General features: G+C 45.5%; 1 protein-coding gene across 1 annotated transcript in view; it reads left to right on the top strand.

Moving 5' to 3' along the window:
• Nucleotides 1-853: 853 nt before the first annotated feature.
• zeb1b (zinc finger E-box binding homeobox 1b) overlaps nt 854-27,885 on the top strand; it is a 54,437-nt gene continuing 27,405 nt past the window's right edge. The window contains exon 1 of the mRNA XM_084340837.1: nt 854-959. Coding sequence (XP_084196963.1) covers nt 902-959 — 58 coding nt within the window. The 5' untranslated portion in view covers nt 854-901. The remainder of the gene's footprint in view (nt 960-27,885) is intronic.

Below are 27,885 nucleotides of genomic sequence, written 5' to 3'. Positions count from 1 at the left end.
AGGTCTGTCCGTGTCCTCTTCATCACCGCTGCAGTGAGCTGGGATCAGGAGAACAGCAGGGTCTTTCTTTAGGTGGAGGATTGAATCAGTGATGACAGTCTCATGACCTCTTCCTCTCAAACACACACACACACACACACACACACACACACACACACACACACACACACACACACACCCTCTGTCTGGTGTGTTGCTATCCTACTGTGCAACACACACAAAGGTGCACATGGACACAAGCATGACACGTAGGTCAGTGGGTCAACATTGGGTGGCAAAATGTCATATTTGAAGGTGCTTGAATAAATGAATGAATAAATGAATGAATGATTGATTGTCAATCACTGATTATATGTCATGAAATAATTAATCTTCAACTAATTACTTATAAACTGTATGTGTGTGTAGGAGACAGAAAGTGATAAATATGCCCATCTTTAAAGTATTTTATTTTTTAGACAACCAGCCCTAAAAATATCCCTGAATAAAAATATATTCATTACATTTCCAGCCTGCATTGTGCTCAGGTAACACAGACTAACTGACAGGGACTAAAGTGTAGTTCATCATGTGATGAACAGTATATGAACACAACCCTTTAACCACCATCACCTCTACCTTTCACTTACTCATGACAGGAAGAAATAGCTGCATTATACATGAGCGCACAGTTCTCAGAGGCTGGCCAGGTACCGTATGCAGTCATCCCTCTCACTTCCAGGACTGACTGAACGGTTCTGGCAGCGTGGGTCGGGGAGGTGCGGGAAGGTGATGTCGTAAAGCTGAGTGTCGTAAACCAGGTGCGGAGAAGGGGAGGTGAAAGGGAGGGAGGAGGAGGAGGGGGAGAGGGGGTGAGAGAGGAGGTGACTCTCCAGCAGCATTTAGACACAACGAAAGGATCATGGCGGATGGCCCCAGGTGTAAGCGCAGAAAGCAGGCGAACCCGAGGAGGAACAACGGTGAGTAAAAGTACTTCCGATGCGGAGCTTTTCTTTCAGGGAGACGGTGTAGAGGCTGTTCTGTCCCCCGGTAATTTCACCGGAAAGTTTGGCGGCCCAAAAGTCCGGTTTTTAGTAACAGAAAGTGCTGGGAAGTAGCAAGTGAGCGCTGTATCACAGCCCTGTGTGGTGTACCGTTATACCTGGGTCGCGTCTCTCCCACCGCCTAGCGGTCCGCTGCACCGGAGACCGTTATACGCACCTCACCCTGTAATGAGCGGAGCAGCTTTTGTCTTCACTTTATACCTCTTTAATCATTTAAATGTACTTTGACCCTCTCTACACACTCTACATTCATTGATTTACTTTTATTCTGTCGAGTTTTTGAGCCCACCACCAAACTCGGACCTGTTTCTGTGGGAGGCAGGCTACCTGACTGTTATTGCGACAGGTTTGTTTTAAAGAAAGAATAAAAATGAGAAGCATTAGATATGACTGTTCCTCTGCCGTCCTTTGTGTTTCTGGGACAGAGGGAACACAACTGTTTGGTTTGTTCTTTCTCTCTTTGGCTCACTCGGAGCAGGTAGCGATAGGACACTGTTGCTGCACTACACGGCTGACAGAACACGTTCTGTCGGATTGAATCCCGCCTGCTCCGGGCTTCAGCTTATCTTTATATTATCAGAGACACCATTACAGTGTTTAACGGCAGAAAAGAGAAGAAACGCGTGTTGTTGTGTTAAAGCCCGTTTTGAGCCGCTCTGTCATCTTTACATTTCAACTTATCACAGTGTGTCGGTCCTGCCGCTCACACCGCTCACCTTAAATGTTTGACCAGGCTCTCTGACAGTAAAGTCCGGGCAGAGGCTCCACAGAAACATGGATGGGGTAACAAGAGGTTCCGGAGAACGAGGGACATCTCACGCGCTGTTTGTGTGAGCAGCCCATATAAGGACAGCGGATCCTCTCCAGCCGCGCGCTGGGAATCCTGATTCTTGTAGACCGAGCGAACCTCTGACCACACTCAGTGTTTCCAGCCTGCTCTCCTGGAGCCTGTTATTGCGTATTTTAACAGCCTGTGTGATATTTATCGATACGTACACACACTGCGTTTCGGTATGCGGAGCTCAGCGGCTTTTCGGCCACCTCGCTGTGGTGTGGAAATAGTGTTTGTATCGTTGCAAAGTAGAATAAAAGTGTCCGTGGAAGGACACGGTGTTATTCGATGTATCTCCTGTTTTTTTTTTTTTTTAGTTTGCGTAACTTCAAGGCGAATTAAGGACTTAGTTGAGTTGTTCACGTCTGTTGTCTGATCTTTTCATGTAGGATATTTACGTCGTGGGTCGTTGTGGATCAGTTAAGCGACATTTTTGAAACCACGGCCGCGACTATTTATAATTATTTTACTGTCAGAGGAAGCCTTTTTTTGTCGCGGCTCTGACAACATGTGTTGTCTATCAACTAGTCATGCTCATGTGTTGTGCCACCCAGTGTAGCTGAGAGGAACTGGGGTAATGCTGGAAATTCAGTGTTATTCTGTCAAAACAAACCCGTGTCATTAGCTTCTTCCTGTTGTGCTAAAAGCAGTAATTCGTGGGAGAAAAGACAACGGTGTTTTCTTCTGTGGATACCCGGTGACTGATGGCAAGAGTGCCACATTTTACATGGCTGTTGTCCGTGTTTTCATCTGCCATTTCGGTTCGGATGTTGTGCGTTCAGTTATTCATCTCGTCCCTGGGGCACGTGTGCAGTAAAATATGTGGACACACCTCAGATAACGGTCCGCTGTCAAGGTGTGGATATGTCCCTGCCTCCTGAGAGAAAGGTAGTCTTATTCACCCTGGAGAGACTTCAGGACCTCTACCTGTCATTTTTGCTTTAACTTAACAAGGTTTTATTAAATGTTTCTCTACAATGACACAGCCCTATTGATATTTAAAGTCACATCCTTAACCCAAACAGATGTGATCCCTGTTACTTTGCCTCATTTGCATTTGCTTCAAAGAGTCATCAAGGTCTGCTTTTAAGTCCTCACTTCCTGCCACAAGGCTGCTGATGTGTCATGTAAATCACCTTCTCTGCATTTTGAAGGGAATTCTTCAGTAAAAGTTAGATGAAGGCTGGTGTCACAGCCTTGTTTTTATGACATTTTTCCGGTTAAAGTTAAAGGTGCACTATGTGGTTTTGGAAAAGAAATTCAGAAACTCAAAAAAGGTCATCTTTACAATATTGATAAGGTATTAATACAAACTCAAACTCAGAAATATTTGTTCAGAAATAAGGTCCCCAGAACACTGTTTGAAGCTAGAAAGGTGGCAGGGTCCGCCACATAAAAACAAAGAGAAAACAGAATGAAATTGTGTTGTCCTTTAAGATCAGTTTGTTTATTCAGTTTAGTCCGCATTTAGTTTGTTTAGGCATGAAACATATCAATGAAGATTTCTCCTCTGATGAACATTTCTCCCAAGAAACTATATCGTGCTCCTTTAATACAGGCTGCCGTCTTTGCAGGAACCGACTCCACCCCATTGGCTTCTTTTAGTGTTGTTAAAAGTTTCAATAACTATTTCTCAGGCTGTTGTAATTAAGCAAGCCCTTAAGTTGTGCCCAGCTTGTTATGGTCAGTGGCTTCTGCCAGGTCCCTGGCAAGCAGGAGCAGCTGAGATCAAGGTGAGCACCATTCCCTGCTGTAAACAGAGAGGTGTTAACAGCCCGCAGGACGACAGGTGTTTGCAATCGGCGGGATACTACAGCTTCCTTTGTCGCTTCTCGCCAGTCAGCTCCTCTCAGGAATAGCAGCCGATCCCTGCGACCGTAATTTAACACAGCAATTTGGGAATAGAAGAACGCGCCCAGTGTTAACATTCTTTGCAAAAATAAACATGGCTGTGCTTTGACAGCTTTGTACCCACGCTCAAGAGCTAGAGCTGATGTGTTCAGAACAGTGTTTCAGAGACACCTTGAAATAAGTGGACATACAGGTAGCTGGGATTTCTGTTTATTTGTTAATATAATAAGGATCATTTGTCTCATCCCCTAATCTGTTCCTCTCTGTCTCTTTCTGAGGCATGCTCTCACACACACTCACACCTTGATGAATCATCCGTCAAATAAAGAAAATGAGGTTGTGGGCTTGGCACTTGGCAACAACTCATGTAATGCTGAAGAGCATGTTTATTGGCCTGGTAAAACTATACTTAAACTATACTTAGTGCCCTGGACTCGCTCACCCTGTCTAGAAGCGATTGAATGCAACCACATGCTGTAAGCTTGTGGGAGAACAATACATTTTTTAGCTATAGCTACAGTTTGTTTGGTGAAACAATGTTTGGGGATACATATGGAGGCTGTGGAGGAGGTGGGGAGTGGCTCCGGAGCTCCACATGCCACTCCAGTGTTTTAAAAGACATCTGTTTACATTTTAAAGAGGTCCACCCCTGTTGTGTGAAGAGTTTAGCAGAGGATGACATTTTTCATTTATCTCGCTGCTTTTCACCAACTTCCTCAGCAGCTTCATTTGAAAGTGCCAAGTAAGAAGAAAATCCCCCCCCGCCTCCGCTCTCTCTGCCTCCGTCTCTTCCCTCTCACTCCTCCTTCCAGAGCTTGTCCTTTATTTGGGGGTTAAGACACAGTAGCCGGGGTGCTGTTGATTGCCCCCTGACCTAGGCACCCATGCGTGCGCAGAGTATGACTTCACTTTCCCCCCCTGTGCCATTGTGTGGCTTCCAGCATGTCCAATTGTGTTTGTGTTTAAGTCTGTTCAATAAAAGGGGGAGAGAAGGGGGGGTGGGGGGCAGTGTTGGAGCTGCAGCTTTTTCTCTGCTCCATCTATTCCTCCCTGACCCCTTTAACTGTGGGCTCCGTGTTCCTGTGGAGTGGAAGGGGGGGTGGAGAGACTCTGTGAGAAGTGGCTGAGGTGACTGAAGAATTTTACAACAGGTGACAACTGAGGGGCTGGCAGATAAAAAGCGCGGCACACATGGCAGCTATCTTCCAGACCTGTGTATGTGGGTGCCATACTGTGAGCATATTGTACATTATCATAACAAAATATATTTAAGACCACGTACAGGTGCGGATCACAACCATTCACTTGTTTTTTTATTAATCGCCTGCGAAAAAAGTTTGGTTTCTTCCTAAGCTTCATCCGTCAACGTGTCCATCAGGGTGGGAAAAGGCCTGTCCTCATCTGACCATTCAGCGGAATTAAAATGATGTGATGTACGACCACACTCCCACCTCTGTTAAGGCAGCTTAATGATTAGCTGCTCCCATGGAGGCTGAGAGCATTAGCCTATAAAAAGGTGCTCTCCCTCCGTAAAGAAGGAGTTTTAAACCCAGAGTCAGTTTCAGTAACCCCCTTAACTGCGCTTGGATGTGCTTTATTGGGGTTTGTGTGGCTGAATGCTTAAATGAACCATTGTGTGTTCAGGCTTTAGTGAGAAAGCCTGAGGAGAAAGAGCCTAGTTACCTTTGCAGTTTGCCTGCTCTACCTCATACACTTTCAGTGGCAGAAGAAAAGGCCCATTCAGCGGGCCCGGCATGGGGAGGGAGAGCCCTTTTCACACTCAGCTTGTGGGAAACTTCTCCTCCATACTGTGCATGCCATTTGCATATGACCCATTCTTTTCCCAAAGGTCCCCGTGAGGGAGGAATCCGTGGAACGTTCACAGAATTCATCAAATCCCTCTCTCACGCAGCCCTCGGGCCCTCAAGGGCCTGCTTTGCAGCTCTCTGTTTGACATTTTTGTCTCGGAAATGTAGCTTACGTCTGCGTCATGCTCGCTCTCCTTAACGTTACCGCCGACGCATCCCCGTGGCATTTCTGTCCCGTGTATTTTAAAGTGACGATGTGCACTACCCAGCATGCTGTTTTTAATGTCAAGGTGAAGGCTTAATTTGGCACAGTTGGCAGGAGTTTCCCCAAATCCTCAGTATGGGCCATGAGGTGTCCATCTGCATGACAGGACAATGTGATGGCGGGCGTGTGCGCCTCGGAGGCTCCCTAACTGACGGTGACGCAGCCATCACTTACACTCTCCCTGAGAGGAAACAAATATTGTACATAGGGGGTTGTATGAGGATGAGGCAGTGGGAGCTTGTAGCGACGCGTCAGCTCAGTGAACTGAACAAAAACACTCCGGAGCAAAATGTGGCCCCCCGTCAACAGCAGCCTGGATTTATTTTAGGTACTGTTGTAACCAGATGATGTGACAACATGTGGAACAGCGTCCACACTGGCATAATTGTCGTTGAGTCAGTTGTGTTGGTCTGCAGCAGCTCCGGCCCTAAACACTGATAGTGACACAGATAGAGGTGCACGTACTTGTTGCAGTGCATGTAGGGAGGAGAGCTCACTTAAGTGTATCATGGAAGCTAACTGAGCAGAAAAGCCTCCTCTGCCCTCCTCTTCTCTCCTGACTCCAGAGCACGGTGAGTCATGGGCAGACAGGTGTGTGTGAGGATGACCTCAAACTCTCCAACCATGTTTTTCTTTTTTCCATCTTTTCTTTTCTTTTCTTTTCTTTTCTTTTCTTTTCTTTTCTTGTCTCTGAACTGTCCCTTGCTCCCTCCTGGGTCTTCTCCCTCCATGCCAGCCCCTCCCTACAAGTGTGGGGGTGAGAGATAATATTCTTTGGTATTGTGTGTATATGTATATGTATTTAGGGAGAGATTACCTCTAAATTGCCATCCCAGTGGAGGTAAATATTGTGTACGGTGTGCCCATCGCTGCCTGTTGATGTGTGCTTTTAATCATGCATTTGGTGGCTGCTCTTCAGGTCCCTTTGGGTCTGTCTGCAGACCCCTCCTTGTCCCCCATCATCACCACCACCTCCTTCCCTTCCCGCCCATCCATCCCCTCCCCTCCTTGTGGTCCTCAGTGGAGCGGTTAATGAAAAAGACTGGACCGACACAATAGGCAGAAGGCGGGCCCGGTGAGGGGCTCTTAGGCCAGCTTGTGTTTGTGCCAAAAACTCATCAGGGCAAACCTCTGCTGTAACTTCACTTCAGACCACCTGACTGTCACTTTGTGTGTCTTTCTTAGCTTATTTTGTGACATAGATGTTGGATGTCTCATCCCTTTTAAACGTGCTTGACCTTATTACAGTCCCACAGTGTCTCTGTCTACAGGGATGAAATGAGATGACATCAGATGAGGAGTAATCCGCTGCCATGTATTGTGCTTTGAACACAGTGTAGTGGCTGGCGTTTTGCCAGGCCGTTATGATGACCATATTGATTTTCCTCTCCGCAGCACACAGAACTGATAATGACCCTCCTGAGGGGGTACGCATCCATATTCACATACTGATTTCAGTTGCACAGCCTGGCTGTGATGTGACTAACAAATTGAGTGTCCCTCTATCCCTCAAGCCTGCATGTGCATTGAGCTACGCTAGGCTAGCCCTGTGACAACTCCGGCAAAAAGAAAAAAAACCTGAGTCACCCTGTTTGTTAGTCAGAGAGAAGGCAGGCTGCTATGTTGAATGTCAACATGGATAAACATCCACACAGGATTAATGAGAGGAGAATGGGCAGCCTGAAAATGGTGGGGGGGGGGCCTCACGGAGCATCCGCATCGCCCCATTTAACTCGTGAGTGTTTTGTTGAGCTCCCCATGACCCCGCTAGTGTGACCTGACCAAAGGGGGCAGCCAAGCCTAGACACACTCATAGACTGTTATAAGAAAGGAGCTACAGTATGTCTCTGTGGATGACAAACACAAAACAGTGCCTGAACAAAAAGGCTAAGGGCATCAGAACAACAGCATCTGATGTTCAGTGTCTTCAGAACAACTTTAACCAACTCCAGACATTTACTGTATTTCCAGACAGTTGTGTCTTTCTTGGAGTTTCTCCTTGCAGAGACTCAACAGGGCTGGCCCCTGTTAGAGAATTACCTGCACATTATTTCTGTGTTACATCACTCCACATGTTTCCCACTCCCACCACCTGAGTGTCAGTGTTCCTCCTCCAAAGTATTGCTTAAATACATACATAGTTAGATTCATTAACAGGTGCACTCCTCTTCTGTTTGTTCAAAGTTGTACATAGAGCCCATATATCTAAAATGAGACAATCTAAAATACATCCAGAGCAAGTTTGCCCTTCTGATTTTCTTGTGTGTCAGAGAATGTCGATTGTTCACATTCACATTAAAGGAAAGAGCCAGATGTTGGTGGGTGTTGGGGTTTTTTTGTCCACTGAAGGATTAAAGAAGTGGGCTGCCCTACCCACAAACTCTCTGGCTCTCTCTCTAAAATTAGAGAATATTTGATACTCAGTTGGTGGATCAGAGGAGAAGTTGAACAGGGTTTGAGGATTGCTTCTTGCATATTTCCAGAGGCCTGATGTAGCTTAGCATTACCAAGCAGTCTCCTTTAACGTACTACTTCATATTACTATTGCTATACTACTGCTAAGTTAGGAGACCACCTTACTCTATTTAAGATTCTGTACAGTATTTGTTCTAAAAGCAAAAGAAATCATTTCAAAGGAAACACAGTGTCACAGTCAACCACTCAGGCCTGATGTTGTCTGCACAGCAGGGTTATGTCTGGGATCTTGCTCTTGTTGACCAGCCTGTAAACTTCGGCTGTCCACCCCCACAAGCACCTGTCACACACAATCTACAGCTTTCCAGAGCAAAGTACATGGTGCAGTTTTTTACACTGGGAACTGGAATTAAGCCAGTGACCTTTGACCCGTCTCAGCCCACCTGTCCTGGCTCAGCTCACCGCTGCCAGTGTTCAGGTGTTTACTGTCTAAACACACTGGGGCCTCCCCGAGCACGTTCCATAAATACATGTGTGGGTGTACAGTGATGTGTGCGCAGTGAATGAAGAGGGAGCAGATCCCCTCGGATCTCCACAGCCAGGCGATGGTACATCTGTCTTCCTCCTCGTGCTGACAGGGCCCTCCCCTCTCCTGTTTCACTGCCGCCGGCACTTTTGCTTGCAAGTCAATGAAGCATGGCCTTTAATTGATCACGTTTGGAGTTGTAAGACACTATTAATTAGTGTTTGCTCATCACTTGTTTGTTTTGTCCTACTGTTCTCGTCAGAACACTCATCATTCGTTGTATGATGTGTCAGCTGCATGCCACTGCGCTTACAACATCTACAAAGCCACATGCTACAGCCTCCACCTTCTGCGATCCTCTGGTTCTCTGTTTCTCACAAAGTGTCGCACTCTGGCTCCTCTTTGTATTCTTTTCTTTCTGCTGTCTCTCTTCCTCCTATTCGTCTCTCTGGCAGCTGCCTTGGCTCTGATTCTCCAACACCAGCAGGTGCTGTAGGCATGCAGCAACTCAGCTATACAGCGCTCATAAATAACACCTGACAAAAGTATGAGAGAGCCAGAGCTACAGCCGGAGTGAGGGAGGGAGGCAGAGATTGAAAGTTTCCTCTGGCAGGAGAACAGGGTGTGGCTCACGGTCAAACGCTGGCCTTCTCAAGAAGGACATGTTCAGAATAGAGAGAGAAAATGTGAGCACGGCAGAGAAAAGAGGAGGAATGTGAGCTTTTATTGCCATGAATGTGTGAATGTGTTTCCTGTTCTTCTAAACTTTGCGTGTCTCCTCAATGCAAACTTTTCAATAAACCCCTTTCATGCAAATTTCTAGTAAATGGGTCTTTTTAAACACAAGGCCAGCACTAAGTGACTGGTTAAGAAGGAACTTGAATTTGAAGGAAAGGTGCGTTATCTTTTCTGTAATTAGGATGTAAGAGCGTGGAACAATGTTAATTGTGCTCTAAAAGCAAATGAAGAGGTCAGGAAAGAAATTATACGCACACTTTTATAATCATCATCGGTAATGAAGCAGCACTCGGAATAAATGAACCCATAAATCAGCCTCTGATCAAGGACAATTAATGAACACTGCTCAAAATCAAATCTGGCCTGTCTCTTTGTCATTTTATGCTCTTCAAACCCACCAACGCCAGACACACATCCTGTCTCATCAGAAGCTATCGATCAGCCTCTCGGGGCGAAGGTTAGTTTGTCATTTTCTCTTGCCTCACCGCGAACAAAACCAGGAAGTGTGTGAGAGATTACGGCCCAGGATGCAACCTGAAAGCCCTTTATCTCTGTGAAAACAAGAGGCTTCCTGCGGCCCTGCTCCCATCCAGGCCACCTCCCCCTCCTTCACCTCCCCGGCCCCCAGCACCTGTGGCAGCCTATTTAAGGCTCCTCATCAGGGGCTGCGGAGACCACAAACCGGGGCAGAAAAAACATGAAAGCCTGGAGAAAGAATCAGCGCTATTGCTGAGCTGTAGAGCTGTCTGATTCACAGCACACAGAGGGCAAAGAAAAACAGCATCTCTTTTCAGACACATTTTAAAGGTTTGGCTTTGTAAATTGAAGGGTGAGCCCAGAACCAAAGGTCTTTTTTTTTTATCGGTAGAGCACCTTGCTATCCTGTCGAGACTTGGAAACTCTCCGACTTTGTCAACCCAATGACTCCCAGTGCTTCCAGTCACTTCTGACCTGCCCATAAAGAGCAGAGAGTGCCTGGACACAGTATGACACACAGGCCTGAAGAGAAAATGGTCTGCTCTGTTCGCCTGTCATGTCAGAGTCATTCTTTTGAGGAAGTTCACGACTTGAATTAGCCACATTTGTTCAGCTTTAGTGAAACAGTTTTTCGGAAAGATTCTACCTCTCATCTGGAAGTTTTGATGAGTAAGCAGTGGCGCATCAAATCTTGCCGGTCACCTAATGTTGTGTTGTTAACCCAAAAGCCTCAGCCATAGAAACGCTCCCTCGCTCCTTTGAGTTGCTGCCACAGCTGGCAGGGCCGGTTTGCCTTGACAGTAGCCTGCGTAGAATTTCAATGACCCCCGTCCTCCCCCTGGTCTTATTATGCCATCGCTGCTAACTGGCTCCTATTCACTGCAGTGTCCTGACTTCCCAGAGGGGCCTAGATAAACAAGGGCTATTCAGTGACTGAAAAGCCCACCCCCTGCCAGCCTCGGTCCCTCCTTGTTTCAGTGCCAGGCTGCAGCGCGTCTCGCTCGCCACCGACGCCAGCAGCAGCAGGCAACGTGCCATCGATTCTTCTGCATCACACAGCACACTTTTAGAGGGATTAAACTTCGACTCAACTGTGATGACTGATAAATGGCTGCCGCTAATGTAATGTATGAATGATGAGGACGGCTGGAGCGGTGCGAGGAAGGGGCATCTGTGTGGCTTTCTGCATGGGTGTGAATGCTGGAGTGTTAATATGCGCTGCGTGTGAAAGAGTTATCTGTAGGTGTGGTGTGGTGTGATGTTGCAGGCCAAGCTGACTTCCTGTTGTTCTCGTCCATCAGGGAGATCAGGGGTGGGGGATGCTCCCATGAGACTACCCCGTGAGAGTCACATGGTCCGCCTGCAATGCATTTAAAGGCCATGGTTTGTGTGTGTGTGTGTGTGTGTGTGTGTGTGTGTGTGTGTGTGTGTGTGTGTGTGTGTGTGTGGCTCAGTGTGTTAAGCGTGGTTTGTGAGTGCATTCCTGACCTCCACCTGAATTCTGACCCGAGTATGAACTGTCTCCGAGGTTCTTCCTCTCTTTTTTTGTTTCATTTTCTGCGCTTCCCTCCATCCTTCCTCCCAATCAACAGATCTCAGAGGAATGGCTCACACCTCCCCAGGGTGCTCCTCTCGCTCTCCCTCTATCTCTCCTAACCAGATGTTTAAAGGCTGTTTGTTTGTTTACCCAGTAGAAGTCACTTTGATTGATGGCGACCATAAAACTGTGCCACATACCTCTGTACTAAAGAGAATATCATAGGAATAGGACATCTAATCGCATCAGCAGTTGTTAGTGGAAATGATTGGCGACGTCATTGTGATGGCTGGCGACTGTAGACCATTGGTAAGCAGGAGGGACAGCGTCCCTTAGGCTGTAATGGCCCTCCTGTCCAGCCCACCTCCATCATTCCCCAGCTAATTTAAAGCAGTGCCCTTCTAATCGAATGGCTGTCTGATAAATCTATTGAATCAGGACAGATGTCCGGCGGGGTGTGGCAGTGACACAGCGTCTAGACAGGCTGAGAGGTAAGCAGACAACTCCAACGTGATTCAGATCCAAAGGAATCTCAGCCCGGTGCTCTCCTTGACTCCGCCGGTCATGTCTGCTGACGTGCGCAGAAGCAGTTAAACCAAATCTGTTCCACCTGAGTATCTGATGGTCAAGTCCTCAGGAGGACACTGAGACATTTTCAGGCCAGTGTGGATTATTACGGACAGACGTAATGATTGTACAGCACACGCTCAGAAATGACATTAGAGCTGATTGAAGTATGCATTATGGTAACAAGGTAGCAGGCTTATATTTGGGTCAGCCTCTTCTTAGGAAGGGGGCAGAGGCCTCGGGCTGAATTCCACCTAATAATTGTATTGCCCTGTGACAGATAACATTGATGTAAAGCTGTTTATTGTTGATGATGAGTCTATTGAACCCAGGCATGCTCTTTCCCTCGTCCTTGGGGAGCTTATCCCTCAGGCAGGCCTGGCTGTGTGTTTTTATTAAAACCCAGGTTTAAATGGAGCAGGTCCGCTGATCGACAAGCAGATTAACCAACTAATAAAACATACATCACAATATATAGAGAGGCCCCCTCTGAGACTCTGGCTATTAATATACAAATATAGAGGATTACTGTCTGCCTGTCTCCATGGCCGTGGAGAGGGGATTAGGGTCCTGGTCCAGACAGATTGGATTTAATGTGTGTGTAAGACTAAACGATTGCTGTTGTACAAAGCCCTCCTGTATGTACTGACTGATCTCTGCTCTCTGGCTGACACGTCACTACATCCAGTAGTGGATCAGTTACATCCAGTACATTTGTGGGTCAGAAACATCTTATTTTTATTGTATCCTCTATTTTGATGCACCATACCTCCCCGTTCTAAATGTTCCTGCCTCACAGCCCAGCACTAACCATATTTTCAGTCATATAACACTTGTTTGCTTGACCAAATATGCAGGTATGCAAGAAACACAATCACCAGAATAAATGTTGGCAGTGTATGTTTCAGCAAAGTAGTGGTATGTAAAACACTTTTACATTTCTTTATGTTGCAACTGTACAAAAAACATGTACATAATGTACATCACTTTGGGTGCTCATTATCAACTTGTGAGGAAAAGGTTTACAGGAAAAAAAAACAGTAGAAGAATACAGAATACACCATGAAGGCTGGACTTGGCTCCCCGCCTAATTATTTGAATAATTAATTGATTAATTGTTTGTCTATAAGATGTAAAAAAAAAAAAAATGTGAAAACGGATCATGACATCAGACCCAGAGGCCAAAGTGATGTCTTCAAATAGATTCTGTTGGCCAACCAGCAGTCCAAAGACTTTTAATTACTATCATAAATGACAAAGAAGAAGCAGTCATCCTCACATTTAAACATCAGGAACCAGCAGATGTTTGACATTTTTCACTGCATGGTTAATCAATTAAAATAACTGGTAATTCATTTTCTTTTGATTGACTAATCGTTGCAGCTCTAATCAAACTCACAATTTGCCTGAACCCGTCCATAGCTTTACTGCTGTGGCAGCCATCTACTCTGAAGTAGTTTATGGATCTCAGTGACATTAAGTCTTAAACAGAAAATGTGGGCCCAGACAAAACAGGAGAATGCAGGCAAAGCTGCACACAAACACACACACAAAGCACAGGCTCGCAAATACAAAACCATACTACCCTTAACTTAAAATCAACAATTTCATAGTCTACAGCATGTGTGACACTGGGAAATGAGTCCCAGTCTGGCATACGTGTTGTTCACTCTAGCAACTAATGTGACTGCATCTCAGCCTGACGCACTGTTGGCTTGACAAATGACTAGATAAAGCACACAAGTACAGACCTTGATTAAAACATGAATTACTTTTATACAGAATATTTATATTTATACATCTATTAGAACAGTATAAGTCCTTTCTTTAAGACGTTCAGCTCCTAACGCAAGACGCTCCCAGTTACTGTATGAGGGGAGTCACCGTCCTCACAAGAGAATTGTTTAAGTCTCACTTCCTCTCTGTGATGCCCTGGTCCATCTGGGAATCCTCATAAAGGCAAAGGTAGATCTTTTAAGGAAGATGGATTAATGCACAGACAGAGGTAAAGACTCAGCAGCATACAAGTGATTCGGCTGACTGTGGCTATAATGACCGAAAAGTGAAAACATGTGTAGGATCCTATCCCACAGATGTCCTCAAGATAGCATCGGGTGTGTGTCCTTTACCTGTTTTAACATGCGGCCCACACAGAAACACACACACACATGCGTGCGTGCGCACACACACACACACACATGCACACCCCCTAGGCTGTTTATCCCCAAGGGCGCCCAGCTAAAGGAGAGAGAGCCCCTTAATCATGTCCCTGTCCCACATCCTCGTTATCAGCCACAATTAATGAGCTCTCCATTAATGAATAAAAAAAAAAAAAACAGGAGGTGCCCACCCCTCCTGTAGGAAAGAGAGGCAGGGGGGAGCATGTGTGTGTGTGTGTATGTTTGTGTGTGTGTGTGAGGGGGGCTGATAGTAAACGCTCCCCAGGTGCAATGACATCACCCTCCAAGGTAGCTGTCACAGCTCGCTTTCTTTAGGGATGACAGGTCGTGTGTGTGTGTGTGTGTGTGTGTGTGTGTGTTAAATTGTATTTGCGTGTGTGTGTGTATGTGTGTATGTGTGTGTGTAAATGTGTACATGTGGCCTCACACTCTATACAGTGTTTTGATTGATCAAACCCAACCTCTGGGGTCTAATCCGTTTTTCCTTTGTATATCTGTCTTCCCCTTTTGTCTATGGTGGCTATATGGCGTCAGGAGGGCGGGAGGGAGGGAGGCGAGGGATAAGGAGCGTTTGATGAGGCAGTGGAAGAGGACGAGGAGGAGGAGGAGGAGAGGGCGGCAGGTGCAACGGACACCCGGCGCAATCACCGGCGCTCGGCAAAAGCGGCGACAGGAAATCAAGGTTGTCTTGGCAACCTGGCACTATCGATTAAGCGCCGCTGTCTCCGAGCTCACATCAGAGTCCCGATGGAAATGTTGCTGCGTTGGGTTTCAGGAGAGGACTTCAGTGAGGAGGAGGAGGAGGAGGAGGAGGGGCAGGAGTTGATGATGGAGGAGAAGGAGTAGCAGGTGAGGAGAGGAGGGATGGACAGCGATGACTTCAGGTGATTGCATCTTGCTCAGAAGTGTCTCACCAACACTTTGGTCGTCCACCTCAGCTCCATGTTTCTCTAAATCTTCTAGATTCATGGATGCAGAATATTTCTCATCACTAGGATATTTCCATGGTTGAGGCCTTCTCAGAACCCTGCTAACATTTAGCATGCCTGTGTCCCTGCGTCTCCTCCTGCCTCCCTTGTACTGCATCTGTCTCTATATACGGGTGTATGCGAGCACAGTTCTCGCAGTTTTTCCAGGCCATTAGTTCACATTGTGCCGTCTGATTTAAGGACACATGAGAGTTTGCTTTCCTGTCTCTACAGGGCAAAGCAGGTTGCTGTGCAAACCCCTGCCTGCACACACTGATTTCACCATAATTGTACACTGAGGTGGTGATGTTGCATAAGCCCTGCGCAGAAGTAATCAATACACAGTATTGACTTGTTAGGAGGAGTATTTTTGGCTGATACTGCGCTCAGTCGGTGTATCTAAGACAGGCCATGTCTCTTTCACACTCGCTCCCCCTCTCTTTCTCTGTCTTTCTCTCTCCTGACAGAAGGTGAAATCGCCCTGTCCCAAATCTCCAGCAGATGTCTTCTCTCTCTCTCTCTCTCTTTCTTTCTCTCTCTCTCTCTCTCTCTCTCTCTCTCTCTCTCTCTCTCTCTCTGTCATGCACACATTGACAATATGAACACTGAGTCAAATTAAAACAATCTTCGTTTGTTATCAAATTGCAGTGTAGTGTCAGATGAACAGTTCATACTGTCACCTCCTTCATGAAGTGCAGTGAACACTTGTTAAATTGGAAGCTGTGCTGCTTGAGGAGGTTTACTGCTCTCCGCTGATTGGACGGACAACAGAACAAAACTGTCCCTGTCTCCGTGCCCCTCTCTCACTCGCTTCCTCCTACCCCCCATGGTCAGTGGAACACAGAGCAGTCCTCTGTCCTGCCATCATGTGGGTTTTACAGCCTGGTTAACCCATAGCTATCTGCTGAGCCAGGCTCTATATTGTCTCACACTGTGTTTCATTTAGTGAACTCAGTCACATACTCTAGCACTTAAAGGAATAGTTAGGTATTTTGAGAAACATTCTCATTTGCTATTTTGCTAAGCGTAGATGAGAAGATCAAGACCACTGTCACGTTTGGAAGCTAAATATGAAGCTACAGCTGCAATTTACTGCAGCTGATTTTGAGACAAGGTAAACAGTTTTCTTGTCAACACATTTCTCATTTCACATCTCTGAATAATTGCAGAAATAATTGAAAAATTAGTGCATTAGTTTTTCACCAGGTCTTAAACACATAAACACAGCGCTCAGGAGAGAAAACAATTTTAAAAAATGGAACTCCAGAATTTTCCATCTCAGTTGCCTCTCTGGGCTTCTATTGGTACCATTTTGCATCATAACGTGACAGGTTAAGATCATTTTTTTTGCTTTTGCCTCGTGGTCCTCCATTATATTTCAGTTTTGGCGCTCTGAGGGAAAAGTTTGGACACCCCTGACATTCATGTACAAGAAATAATTAGACATCATTAATACAACGTGTTGACAATTTGCTTTTAAAAACTTCTAGAGATGACAGTGGGTCCTTCCATATTTGTATGCCACTGTATCTGAGGGAGAACAATTCTACACAGGCAGCACTTATTTTGACAGTGACTGAGTTTATACTAAAATGAATTAAATAGTGCAGAATAGATGCAATCACACTTGAATTAAGCACATGAAAAGGTGAGAATAGAGGAGACCTGAACTGAACACAACAATATGCTATGTGGCCTGGAGTAATGTCTTACAAGACTGTGGGGGCGCCTAACATCTCCACTCCCCTCTCATCTCTCTTTATTTGGGGCTATTCTGGGCCGGACTAATGTGGCGGCGCTGCTGCGTGCTGAGTGAGTCAGCGGTCATTAGGGCGTGCAGACAGCACTTTGCCGGAGGCCACAGGAGCCAGTCAGTCTAATGATGAGGCCAGTGAAGTGCCAGGGACCTGGGAGCTCAGGACGTCCTATAGCTCCATCCAATTAGGCTCCCCGGGCCCCGCCCATTGTCACCGTTACTTTAACCACACAGGACAGCTGAGAGACGGACAGCCCATTTAGGTTTGAAAAAGATGTCTGAGAGACACATTTTACGATTGATGTGCTGTTGATTTCAGCTCCTCATTTCCATAAAATCTAATTATTATTTCATTTTACACATGAAATGCAGTCAGTTACTGATCGGATTAGAAAAACATTTTCAATGCAAATAAAAGACATTTTCAACATTTACACGTGGTCAAATGAAATTAATTTACAAAAACAGTACTGGCACAAACTGGTGCTGTGTGTATTAAATAATATGTGCAACTCTGTTTCCAAAAAATTTAAAAATCCATATTTTAAAGACATAATCCAAAATGTTATTCACTTTAATCTAATTATCCATTTTTTCAAATGTAATCTGGATTTATTATAGTTAATTATTATTTGTAATCTGGTTCCATAATCCAAATTTTCCTTTGTTAGCCAGAGCAAAACACCAGCATGTCTTGACTGTATCCTTGAATGTGTATGCCACTGCTGTCTGCTGTAACTATCATGTAACTGACTTGAGCCATGAGAGAGAGGCTCAGCCACAGAGCTCAGATCCAGTCATCCTCCCCTGGGAGAGGCTGACTGAACAGGAATGTAAACACGGCAGCTAAATAAACTGCTGTGTGGGCCACGCAGAAACAGAGAGACATAGAAGAAGGCAGAGAGGTCGGGATCAGTCAGAGAAAAGGACAGAATATTACAGGGGAGATGTTTTAGTGGATGTAATCAAAGAATTTAAGGGGAGATGACATCCACTGTGCATCGAGGCTTACAAGGACAGCTCAGCATTCCTCTCCTTTTAACACCTTATCTCAAGCTCTCACTCTAAAATAAGATGCACTCACACCATGTCACATGGCAGCAGCCATCACCCACAGCTCCTCAAATACTCCCCGCACTCTGAGAGCTTGAGAGTGCAGGAGGCTGTGTTCAGAAGTTTTTTTTGTGGAAAAAGTGGTGCACAGTTGGGGTAGCTTTTAATAACAGCAAACAGTACTTAACACTTTAGTGTGCCATAAAGTACATATTAACATTTCTACAATAAGTGTCATATCATGTTCACATTACATGTTTATGAGTTTACTGTCACTGGGAGAATTTCTAGCTGTGTCTGTGGCTACCCAAACATGATCTTTTACTAACCCTAACCAAGTGGTTTTTGTGCCTAAACCTAATGACACCATGAGCACAGTGTTGTCAAAACATTACATAAAAAATTTAACCTAACGAAATGAGAAGTTTCAACGTAGCTGTCGCTCGCAGGAATGTACATTGCTAATATCAGTTCTGGCTATTGGGTAGTGAGAAGTGTCTTGAAGAGTGTCTCTCCGTCTGCAGCGTCTTCAGGCGCCCTTTGTCTCCACCCCCAGCAGCAGTCTAATCCTGCAGGCTTGTTTTGATGTGGTGACCTGACTGTTGAGCACAGGTGCTGCCGGCTGCTGCCATGAGGCCGCTCTGCTTGCTGTAACCCAGGGCAGGTGGCAGCCATTATGACTCTGTCTGAGGTAGCAGACTGGCAGTTTAGCAGTCACCATCCCACAGCCTGTTCTGCTCTCTCAGCCCACCGGTGGATGACTGTTGACATAGCTGATTAAGCTGTCATGTGCCATGGCACAGTGTCCCACTACCACCTGTCCATTCTCACCTTCTCCCCAAAACCACCAGCATTTTCTTGAAGGCACCGGTTTAGAGGCCTGTTCTTCTCTGTCTTTCTTTTTTTCCTCCCTCAATGCCTTTCATTTTCTCCCGAGGTGGATCAAAGAGAAGAGGTCTGTGGAGGCGTATGGAACCAGACTCAGTGTCAACAAGAAGCTTTCTCTGCTTCTTACTCAGTGAGACTTTACTGTGGAAAAAATCCCACTACAACTTCTGAATGCTGTATGTTTAGTGACAGTAGCCACAGAAAACTGGTGCCAACATGTCCTCTTCTAACACAGTGTTACACTCAAGCCAATGTTATATATCTCTCTCATTCACCAGGTCACGAGTGCTTCCTGATATTCTACCTGATGTGCTCCTCTCATCCCTCTCTGTCCTCTCCTTCCCTCCATCCCTGCCTCTAACACTGGGCGCTGGGCCAGAGGTGCTAAACAGCGTCTTAACCTGGTGTCTGAGCCTCGACTCATCCTTTATTCATTCCCATTAAAGGAGCATGAGAGTTGTTCTGCCTGTAGTTGCTGCTGTTCGCCCCTCCATTAGAAAGACAAACGGCCGTAGTGCCGGTGTACCTACCTAGTCTTCCATACATAACTAATAGGTGGGTGTGAATGAAATATGCATGCTGGGTTTCTCCTGATAGCAACGATTCAGGTTTGTGACAAGACAGGCCATATGGTGACGCTGTAGTAAGACACAAAGTAGGGATGCATTAATAAGAGTCTTTTTCTGATGTCTTCACGTTTTAATTGATTTTTTGATCTCTTAAAATGTTTCTTGGTAGACCGGCGAGAATTCGACCCTCTCTCATTTCAGTTCAGATCTATGCTCCGATAGGTCTAGAGTTGTAATTGTTGTCTTGTTTATTAAATTTGGTCTCATGCTCCTTTCAGAGTGGCATAAAATGGTGGTAAAAACCATGAAATCTTCATTTGAGGAAGCTTGCAATCATCTTGAAATATTTATACTGTACAACAGAGGCACAAAGGCACAAAAACAATAGACTCATGCACACAAGTGCCTCCACCAGTGCCATTCAGCTGGCAGTATGCCAAAATCTTCCCAAGGATATAAGCCCCTAGGCTCTCTTATATACTACTGCATGTAGAGTGCACACTCACACACACACACACACACACACACACACACACACACACATAGGCCAAACAATATCAGCATCTTCCACCTTTACAACCTTGTTTCCCTGTGAGGAGCCTGTTTGAAGAGAAAGGGGGAGATAAAGAGAGGAGGACAGGAGACGATGGGAGGAGAGGAGTGAGATAAAGGTTAAGAATGGCGATGAAAACGGTGAAAAGTGCTACGCCAGCGACTCCGGCAGGGAGACAGACAGGAGTGAGCATTTCTGCCCCGCTGGTGGAATTTTGAGTGTGGAGGGAGTGGTGTGGGGGTGTGTGTGTGTTCAAGGTAGGTAAATTGAATATCAGCATATCCTGTGGACTGTCATCCTCACCCACTCTCTCTTTCTCCCTTAACCCTCACTGGACTGTACTCACTGCATCATAATCAATGAACGTAAATGGTACAGTTGGTTGGAGACCTGAGGGAACAAAGATCATTGATGGCTTAAAGAAATTAAGAGATTCTTCTGTGTGCAGCTTTGCATGTGTATGCATTTCTGCTATGAGGTTCTGTTTCATGGGCGGAGGATGGGGAGTGCACCTGAGCACTAATCCAGCCAGTTAGTTTTTGGAGAAGCCATTTAAAATGAGCGGAGGCATTAGAGAGAGGTGGATGAGGAGGTCAGGATTTTCCTTTAATCCTCACACCGCTGCTGCCAGAGGAGAGTGACGGGGGCAGACAGGCAGCGAACTGCACCACTGTGACAGCATGTTCGGGAGGGTTGAGGTTGGCACTGTGCCACTGTAACACTGTATGTTCAAAAAAAGACACTGAGCACTAATCACAGTCAGTTAACATGCCAGTGGGGTTACACAAATATAAACACACGCATACAGAAAAGCACAAGCCAGATGTATTTTAATGTATATAAAGGTCCTGATCATCACACACACACACACGCGCACACACACATTTCCTGCCTCGTGGCTGAGGGGCATTACAGTAAAGTAGCAGGTGCCTGTCCGTGGCAGCAATGCACGGGTTGATTTGATGGTAATCTATAATCTGTAAGGCTTTGATGCCACCGCCGGTCTTATCAGCCAGGTTTGTTTGGCCAGGCTCACAGTGCTGGTTTTAACAGGATGACAACATTGCTCGATTAACCTCTGGTGGGGTTTTCAGCGCTACCCTTTCTATCGTTGGAGCTGTTTTTATTCATGCATGAATGGATTGATGCTTTTCATGGGGTGTGTGTCTGTGCACAGGCATTTAAGTGGGTGAGTTGTGGGGTTTTTTGTGCTAAAAGGGAATATGTTGTATTGTAGTGACTCATTTAGGTTGGACTCAAGGACTAAAATCATGGCTTCATTTGTTTGCTTTGTATTGAGTACCCAGTCTGTGCTGGTAATTCAGTGTTAAACACTGTGGCAGGCTGCCTCCTATACATTATACATGAGAATCCATTGTTGATTTCATTTGTCTTTCAGGTATTCTTCCATCCCCCATCCCTCTTTATTGCTCACTGTAATCCAGTTTGAGCTGGAGGTTGCTGTACTCACTGTAGTGGTGTTATTAATCCAAATTTGTTGGTGGATCCACCTTGTTACGATGTGCAGGCTGGAAATGCAGCAGACAGCGGAGCTGTTAGTGGTGACATGTGCAGCTCACATGGCGCCAACTGCTTTTATTGGACAATAATGGGAGGCTGCCATGGATGACTTAGAGGGACACAGCCGAAACCTTCCACATGGAGGGATTTTATTGGAACGCAACACACTCGGTGCTGTAATGCATGTAAACCACTGTATGATGTATTTTCTGGACTCAGAGGCTTCACACAGCAACACCTAAAACTGTGAGTGGGTGTGCCTGTTGGGTGTATGATTGATTGTGTTTGTGCCTCATAGTGAAAGATTTTTAAAACATGCATCATAGGTGAAGCACTGTGGAACATTAGTGGTAATACGTCTGCTGGTTACTTTGTATGCTTTCATGTACGTGTGTTTGTGAGTGCCTTTATACTTGTGATGCTTTAAATGTCCAGGTTCTTGCATAACTTGGACATGTAGATCTCATGTTACGACAACAACTGATATTAGATAGATGTCAGTTCCACCATATCAGACAGGCCTTCAGGTTATTGTGGTGTCCTGGATGTTGAATTCAGGACTCATCATGTCATTTCATGGTCTGGGGATAAGGTGAGCCGGCTAATGAGTTAACAGTGTTAGGTTATCAGATTAACCTAACACGCACCTCCATGGGATTACTGCACTGTGGAATTAACAACATTAAAGGTCCTATATTGTAGAAAGTGAGATTTTTTTTATTATTAAAACAGTTCTAGGTTCTATATAAATACTAAGAATTAAAACACTCAATCTATGGAGAAAGGCACATAGTCTGCATTAAGAGACTGTGCCTTTAAACAAGTCATCAGGCATTCCGTATGGTTGTGATGTCACAAGTATACAGTCAACACTCAGCCATGCACCCAGCATGGCTGGTGCAGCAATGAACTCTGGCTCTGCACCTGACTCTCTTCTCCAGAGCTACAGCTTGTGACTACTTGTAATGTACTGTATGTACAATTATACATCAACAACTTGTAACGCATTTATTCACTTGTTTTTGCTAAATAATTGTAATACGATTAAATGGCCATAATATGTAGACCAGGTTACCACATAGACCAGACGTTGGTATTATTCTATGGTAATTGACCTCACCTGTATGTCATTGTGTTGTTTAGCGCGAGTCACATGCCGTCTGGCATAATTCACAGTCAGACTAGCTTCCTCTGAAAGTAGTCACCATCCTGTCTCCTCTGTCAGGTACTGGAAGTGTTGTGTCAGCTCTGTGGTAGCTCCTTCAACTTCCTTCTACTCCTAAGATAAAACTTCCCCTTGTCTAAAGGGCCTCACTAGGAGATGATCTGTGGAAACACTCTGCAATCCGTCTGCAAAACAGGGTTTATATTAGAATATGGTTAAGGTTGGTTCTGCTATGATGCATGGAAATTCTGGCTAATTATAAAGAAGACAAACACCAGTACCTCTACCTCATGAGTATTCCTTGTTCTCCGAGGAGCCCGCCTCTCTCTGTTCTCTCCGTCCCTCTCTCTGTTGATGTCCAGCTCGAGCACCTGGGAGGAAGCAGCTGTAGGTGGTGATTACAGTTCAGAGACTCCAAAATAACCTCTCCTCCTCCCTGCCTGCGCTCTCCTTACATTCTCTCCTTCTCGGCCGCCCTCTCCCAGCCTTCTTTTCTCTGAATCACCCATCACCCAAAAAAATAATGCAGTCAGAATATAAGAAATTAAACAAGAAGAAAGACTTAGGCAGAAGTTCTAAATCGCCTCCGTTCTCTGCTCTTTATGTGTGTTCGTGTGTGTGTGTAGTCATGTTAATAAACTGACTGATACACACTGCCTGGCTCATCAATATGGGGGACGGTAGGCTCAAACAGATGAACACAGGATGAATAATGTTAGCTGAGAATTGCTGCATATGACCACCCCTCTCTCCACCCACCTCTGGTGTATGTGCGCAATTGTGTGTGTGCATGTGTTTACTGTGCTAAAGCTCCCATCAATCACACGCCCAGAACCTTTCACCAAACACACACACACACACACGCACACTCACACTAAGACACTAACACATACACACTCCTGCTGAGTTTATTAAAAGCCAAAGTGTTATCACTGATCTCTCTGACAACAGCTGCACACCGGTGCACACAAACACATACACATGCAAATATCTACACTCAGCTCTAACACAACCATCAACACAGGTCACAATCATGGTGGTGTTGTGACAAGAGGAGCTAGTCCTTGGACAGAACTGTCTTTCTTTCCTCTTCCTCTGGGCTACAGAGCACATCACCAGTTGAACAGGAAGGCAAGTGTTCAGGGTCACACACTGCCCAGTGGAATTCCCCCTGAACCACAGGGAGCACACACAGCTCTGTTTGACCCACTTCAGCCACCGTAGTGTCAGAGAAACAAAGAGCAAGTATGCAATGGATGCAGGTCAGGGAGTAAGCCAAGAACTAATAACAACAGTACTGTGACTGCTTGTATCTGCACTGATGTTTTCTAGGGATCGGCAATCTGGCCAAATAATAATATCACAGTCTATTTAATCAGAATTTCAATCAATGATCTAAATTATGATCCTTTTTGTCAATTTTCAAAACAGCCTGTAGACTCAGCCAGACATTTAAAAGCAATGAATTTCTCCATTTGCACCATTAAAATACAATCTAGCATTCAAGATATTTTGTGGAACAAGCTCCTCATCCTGCATGTTGCTAGCTTTACATCACGTTACTTTGTTTGAGCTCGTTGCTTACAATACGTCACTGAAAAACGAGCCCTGTGAAGTAATTTGTCCAGTTTGCCATCTAGTTGGCTACATTGCTCTTTGTTCACGTAGCACAGATCAGCTAGTCCATGTGGTTTTGTTTGTTTGGGAACAGAATTAAGAGGGCATTAACTACTGTGATCTCTACTACTCTCTCTAAGTGTTGACACCTTCAAGATCAATCACAATCCAACATCATCGGATCAACCTTAATGTTTGCTGCCTTAAATACAGGTTTGGGGTACAGTGTGTCTTCGGGAAGCCATTTCACAACAGAGTAGTAGAATAGAAAGGGAGAGGTTGGTCTGATCAAATGTTTCGCTGTCCCCACAGTTGCCAACTGTAGAGATATCTTCATAAATGCTCCAAGGACTAAACTGTTACCAGATAGGCATCTTAAGTGTTCCTACTTGGAGATACTTGACATGAAATAGAAAGGAGGATCTATCCCAGAAAACATCTGGCTGTTCCCTGCTGAATGACTTCACATTATGGGTGACATCACATGGGATAGTCCCGAGCGTTCTATCCAATGATTGCAGTGCGCTTGGGTAATCGTGGTCCCACCCTGTTGGCTGTCGCACACTAGAAACCCTGCTCTGGCCTCCATCTTTCAGCCTCAGGGAGCTGCAACCAGCATCTGACCAGAGCAGAAAAAGAAAACATGACTAAGCTGAATGAAGGACAAGACAGCTGTATGTAACTTACAGTCAAGGATGTAACATCATTATTTGGTTTGCAGTTGTATTAGTCTAACTATATTCCCATAATCAATCAATTCAGCATTGGAACCTGGCTGACTCACTTGTGTTCCTCTTCCATACTCAAAAGCAACAGTTAATTTTGCCCCTGCCTGTTTACAATGCTGGAATACACTAAGCGAGGTGATATAACACCACAGTCCCACAGCAGCAGTGTGTGACTCACTGTAGACCCATTACCAAAGATGGCAGAGGGGAGTGAGAGATCTGCGCCTATCGATCGCCCCAGCTGGACTGTCGATACTCCCCTTCGAATTCTGACACAGCAAACTAATGGTCTCCCCGGCTGGTGGCAACCAGACTCACGCCCACGCACCATCCCAGCACCTCTGGGTGTAATGGACAAAAGAAACCCATCAATATGTCAATACATGACGCGCAGCGCTTACCTGCTGCCTCAGCCATTTCACCAATCAGCACCACATCAAGAGGGTACATTAACAACGCCGCTGCGAGCTCAGCCTGTGATTTTTCATCTGTCCGCCCATGTTTTTCAAATCATAGCTTATGAGTTAGTCATAACAAGTACAATCATAGTGAAAGGGAAGGGTGTTGAACTGGAAGAGGGGCACAGTGGACTAATTTGACCCCCTTGCACACACTTTAGGTGAGGTCTTGCAACATGTATACACACACGTACCCGCTCTTTGTCACCTGGTTTAACAAGACAGATTTTTGTGGCTGTCCATCTGCCTGTAGTCCACCATCATGGTCATTTAGCAGCAGGGTAATGGTGTGAGCACTGCTGGTTGACTGCTCTTCAGCCTTAGTTGCCCTCGAGGCTTGTGTTGTGGGGAGAGGGGGCTAACCCTTCCTGATCACACGGGGCAAAGCCACTTTGCCTGGGGAGAAAGGAAAGGATGTAAGGAGGGGGGTTGTTGGTGGAGGACTGAGGTGACAAAAGAGCTTATGTGGATGTAAGTTTACGGCGTTAACCCCTTTCTCTCCCTGCCTCACATGAATAACAAGAAACTACTGTGACAACTGAACGATAGCCCCGGGCTGGGTGTTTGATTGTGTGTGGAGTGTGTGTGCGTGTGTGCGTGTGTGTCAGGGGTTGTCCAGGACGTTTGGCCTCGGGTGTCTTGTGACAGAGTCGACATTCTGGAGAAATGAGAGAGTGGTCAGCTGTTGTCAAAATGCCACAAAGAGGAGGATTTTCTACAAAAAAGAAAGAGCTCTCGCAGCACTTTTGTGCGTTACTGTCAGAATTAGTGAAGCCACAGTAGGTTGTCAACATGGATCTCGGCCTTGGCTTCACTGAGGTGTGCCAACCTGCTGATTGCTGTAAATGTGGAACTTGCGATGGTTGTAAAATTAGATGTAACAAATAAACAAAAAGGCTCTCTTGGGTTATTTCTGCACTTCCACCCGTCTCTGAATGTGTGTACGAGCGTGTACAAATGCGTGTGCGTGTGCTGCCTGTTGCCCTCTGGCCTGTCCCCTCACTGAGACATCTGTCAGGCAGAGCCACGGCGTCAGCGACTGACCTTTACTGAGGCACAGCCACAGCCTAAACGCTGTCCATTGCCCTCACTCTTTTACTTTCTGTCTCTCTTTCCTCCTGTCACTTCCTTGTTGTCTCGTACCTCCATTTTATTATTCACTTGATTTTCCTCCTTCAACATCCACCCTCGTTTCAACCTTTTATGTCTTCCTTTCCCCAGCCCCCGTCTCTCCTGTGTTCTCTCCATCTTTCTTTCTCTCTGACAGTTTGTGACACTCCCTCCCTGGGGCAGCCATCAGTTCAGATGAGCATTGTATGTGACAGGCCAGCTTTGTCTTTTTAAGCCATTAGCAGTTCCTCTCCTCCCACCTTGCCATCATTTCCCCTCCGTTTACCTTTTCTGCCCTCTTTTGTGTTTGTGCGTGCTACATCTCTCGCTGCCGACTGGCAATCTTTGCATTAATCTACATAACAAACACAGTCTCGACTTGAGTGAAGAATTGACAAGTGTAAATATGCGACAGTGCTGATTTAAAACGAGCTGAGGTTTTAGGTGGAATTCACTGATGCCAGTGATAAATCTGTACAGTAAGGTATACTTACAGGTAAGCATGCTTTAAAGAGGTTTTCCAGTTGGAGAATTGTTTGGCTGTGAAACTTCCTCCCTCCCTCTTCATAGGCTGGTGTAATTCTCCCAACTCTGTACTCCCCCACAGTAAACTGTCAAGCCTAATACAGGCAGGAATGTCCAGTCACCTGCTCCTAAAATGCAACAGCCCTGTGCTACACTAACCTAATATAGACCTGCATGACACAAGCAGGTTGGATAGCACCGTTGTTGCTCATTGCATATATTTAAACACACACCTCAGCGTGCCACAGCTCAGCTGCTAGGCCACAGTCCTATGTTGTGGAAGCTAAAATCGCGCTATGCAATTATGTCATTTTTGAAAATATGTCAATATGACAAAAGATGGCGGATTAGAGTTGTGCCAGTGGTTGTTAATAAAGAAAGTACAAATATTTGCATGACCTGATGTTGCCGTGATGGTGTTGCTCCAGGACCATCATTGAAACTAACCAATTATGTGTTTGTGATGTCAGAGCTCAGCGACTCTCATAAAAAGACCAGAAAAATACGCACAAGGGAGAAGTTACCCTCTCAAACACGTGTTTAACGTTGTGAAAGGGTCTATTTTAACCCAAACCATGTTTTCCTAAACCTGACCAAACAGAGACAGAGAACTGAAAAAAAACAAAACAAAACAATAAAAAGAAAGTAATAAGTGAACAGTATAACAATATGTTCCGAATGGGATAAAGACCCCAGTCTACTGACTGAGAGTCCTGTAAGTAACCAACTCACCCA

Source organism: Pagrus pagrus (genome assembly GCF_965226575.1).
Source record: "Pagrus pagrus genome assembly, chromosome: 20".
NCBI classification, from domain to species: Eukaryota; Metazoa; Chordata; class Actinopteri; order Spariformes; family Sparidae; genus Pagrus; species Pagrus pagrus.
The sequence above is the reverse complement of the archived record's forward strand: the minus strand, read 5'-3'. Positions and strand labels throughout refer to the sequence as shown.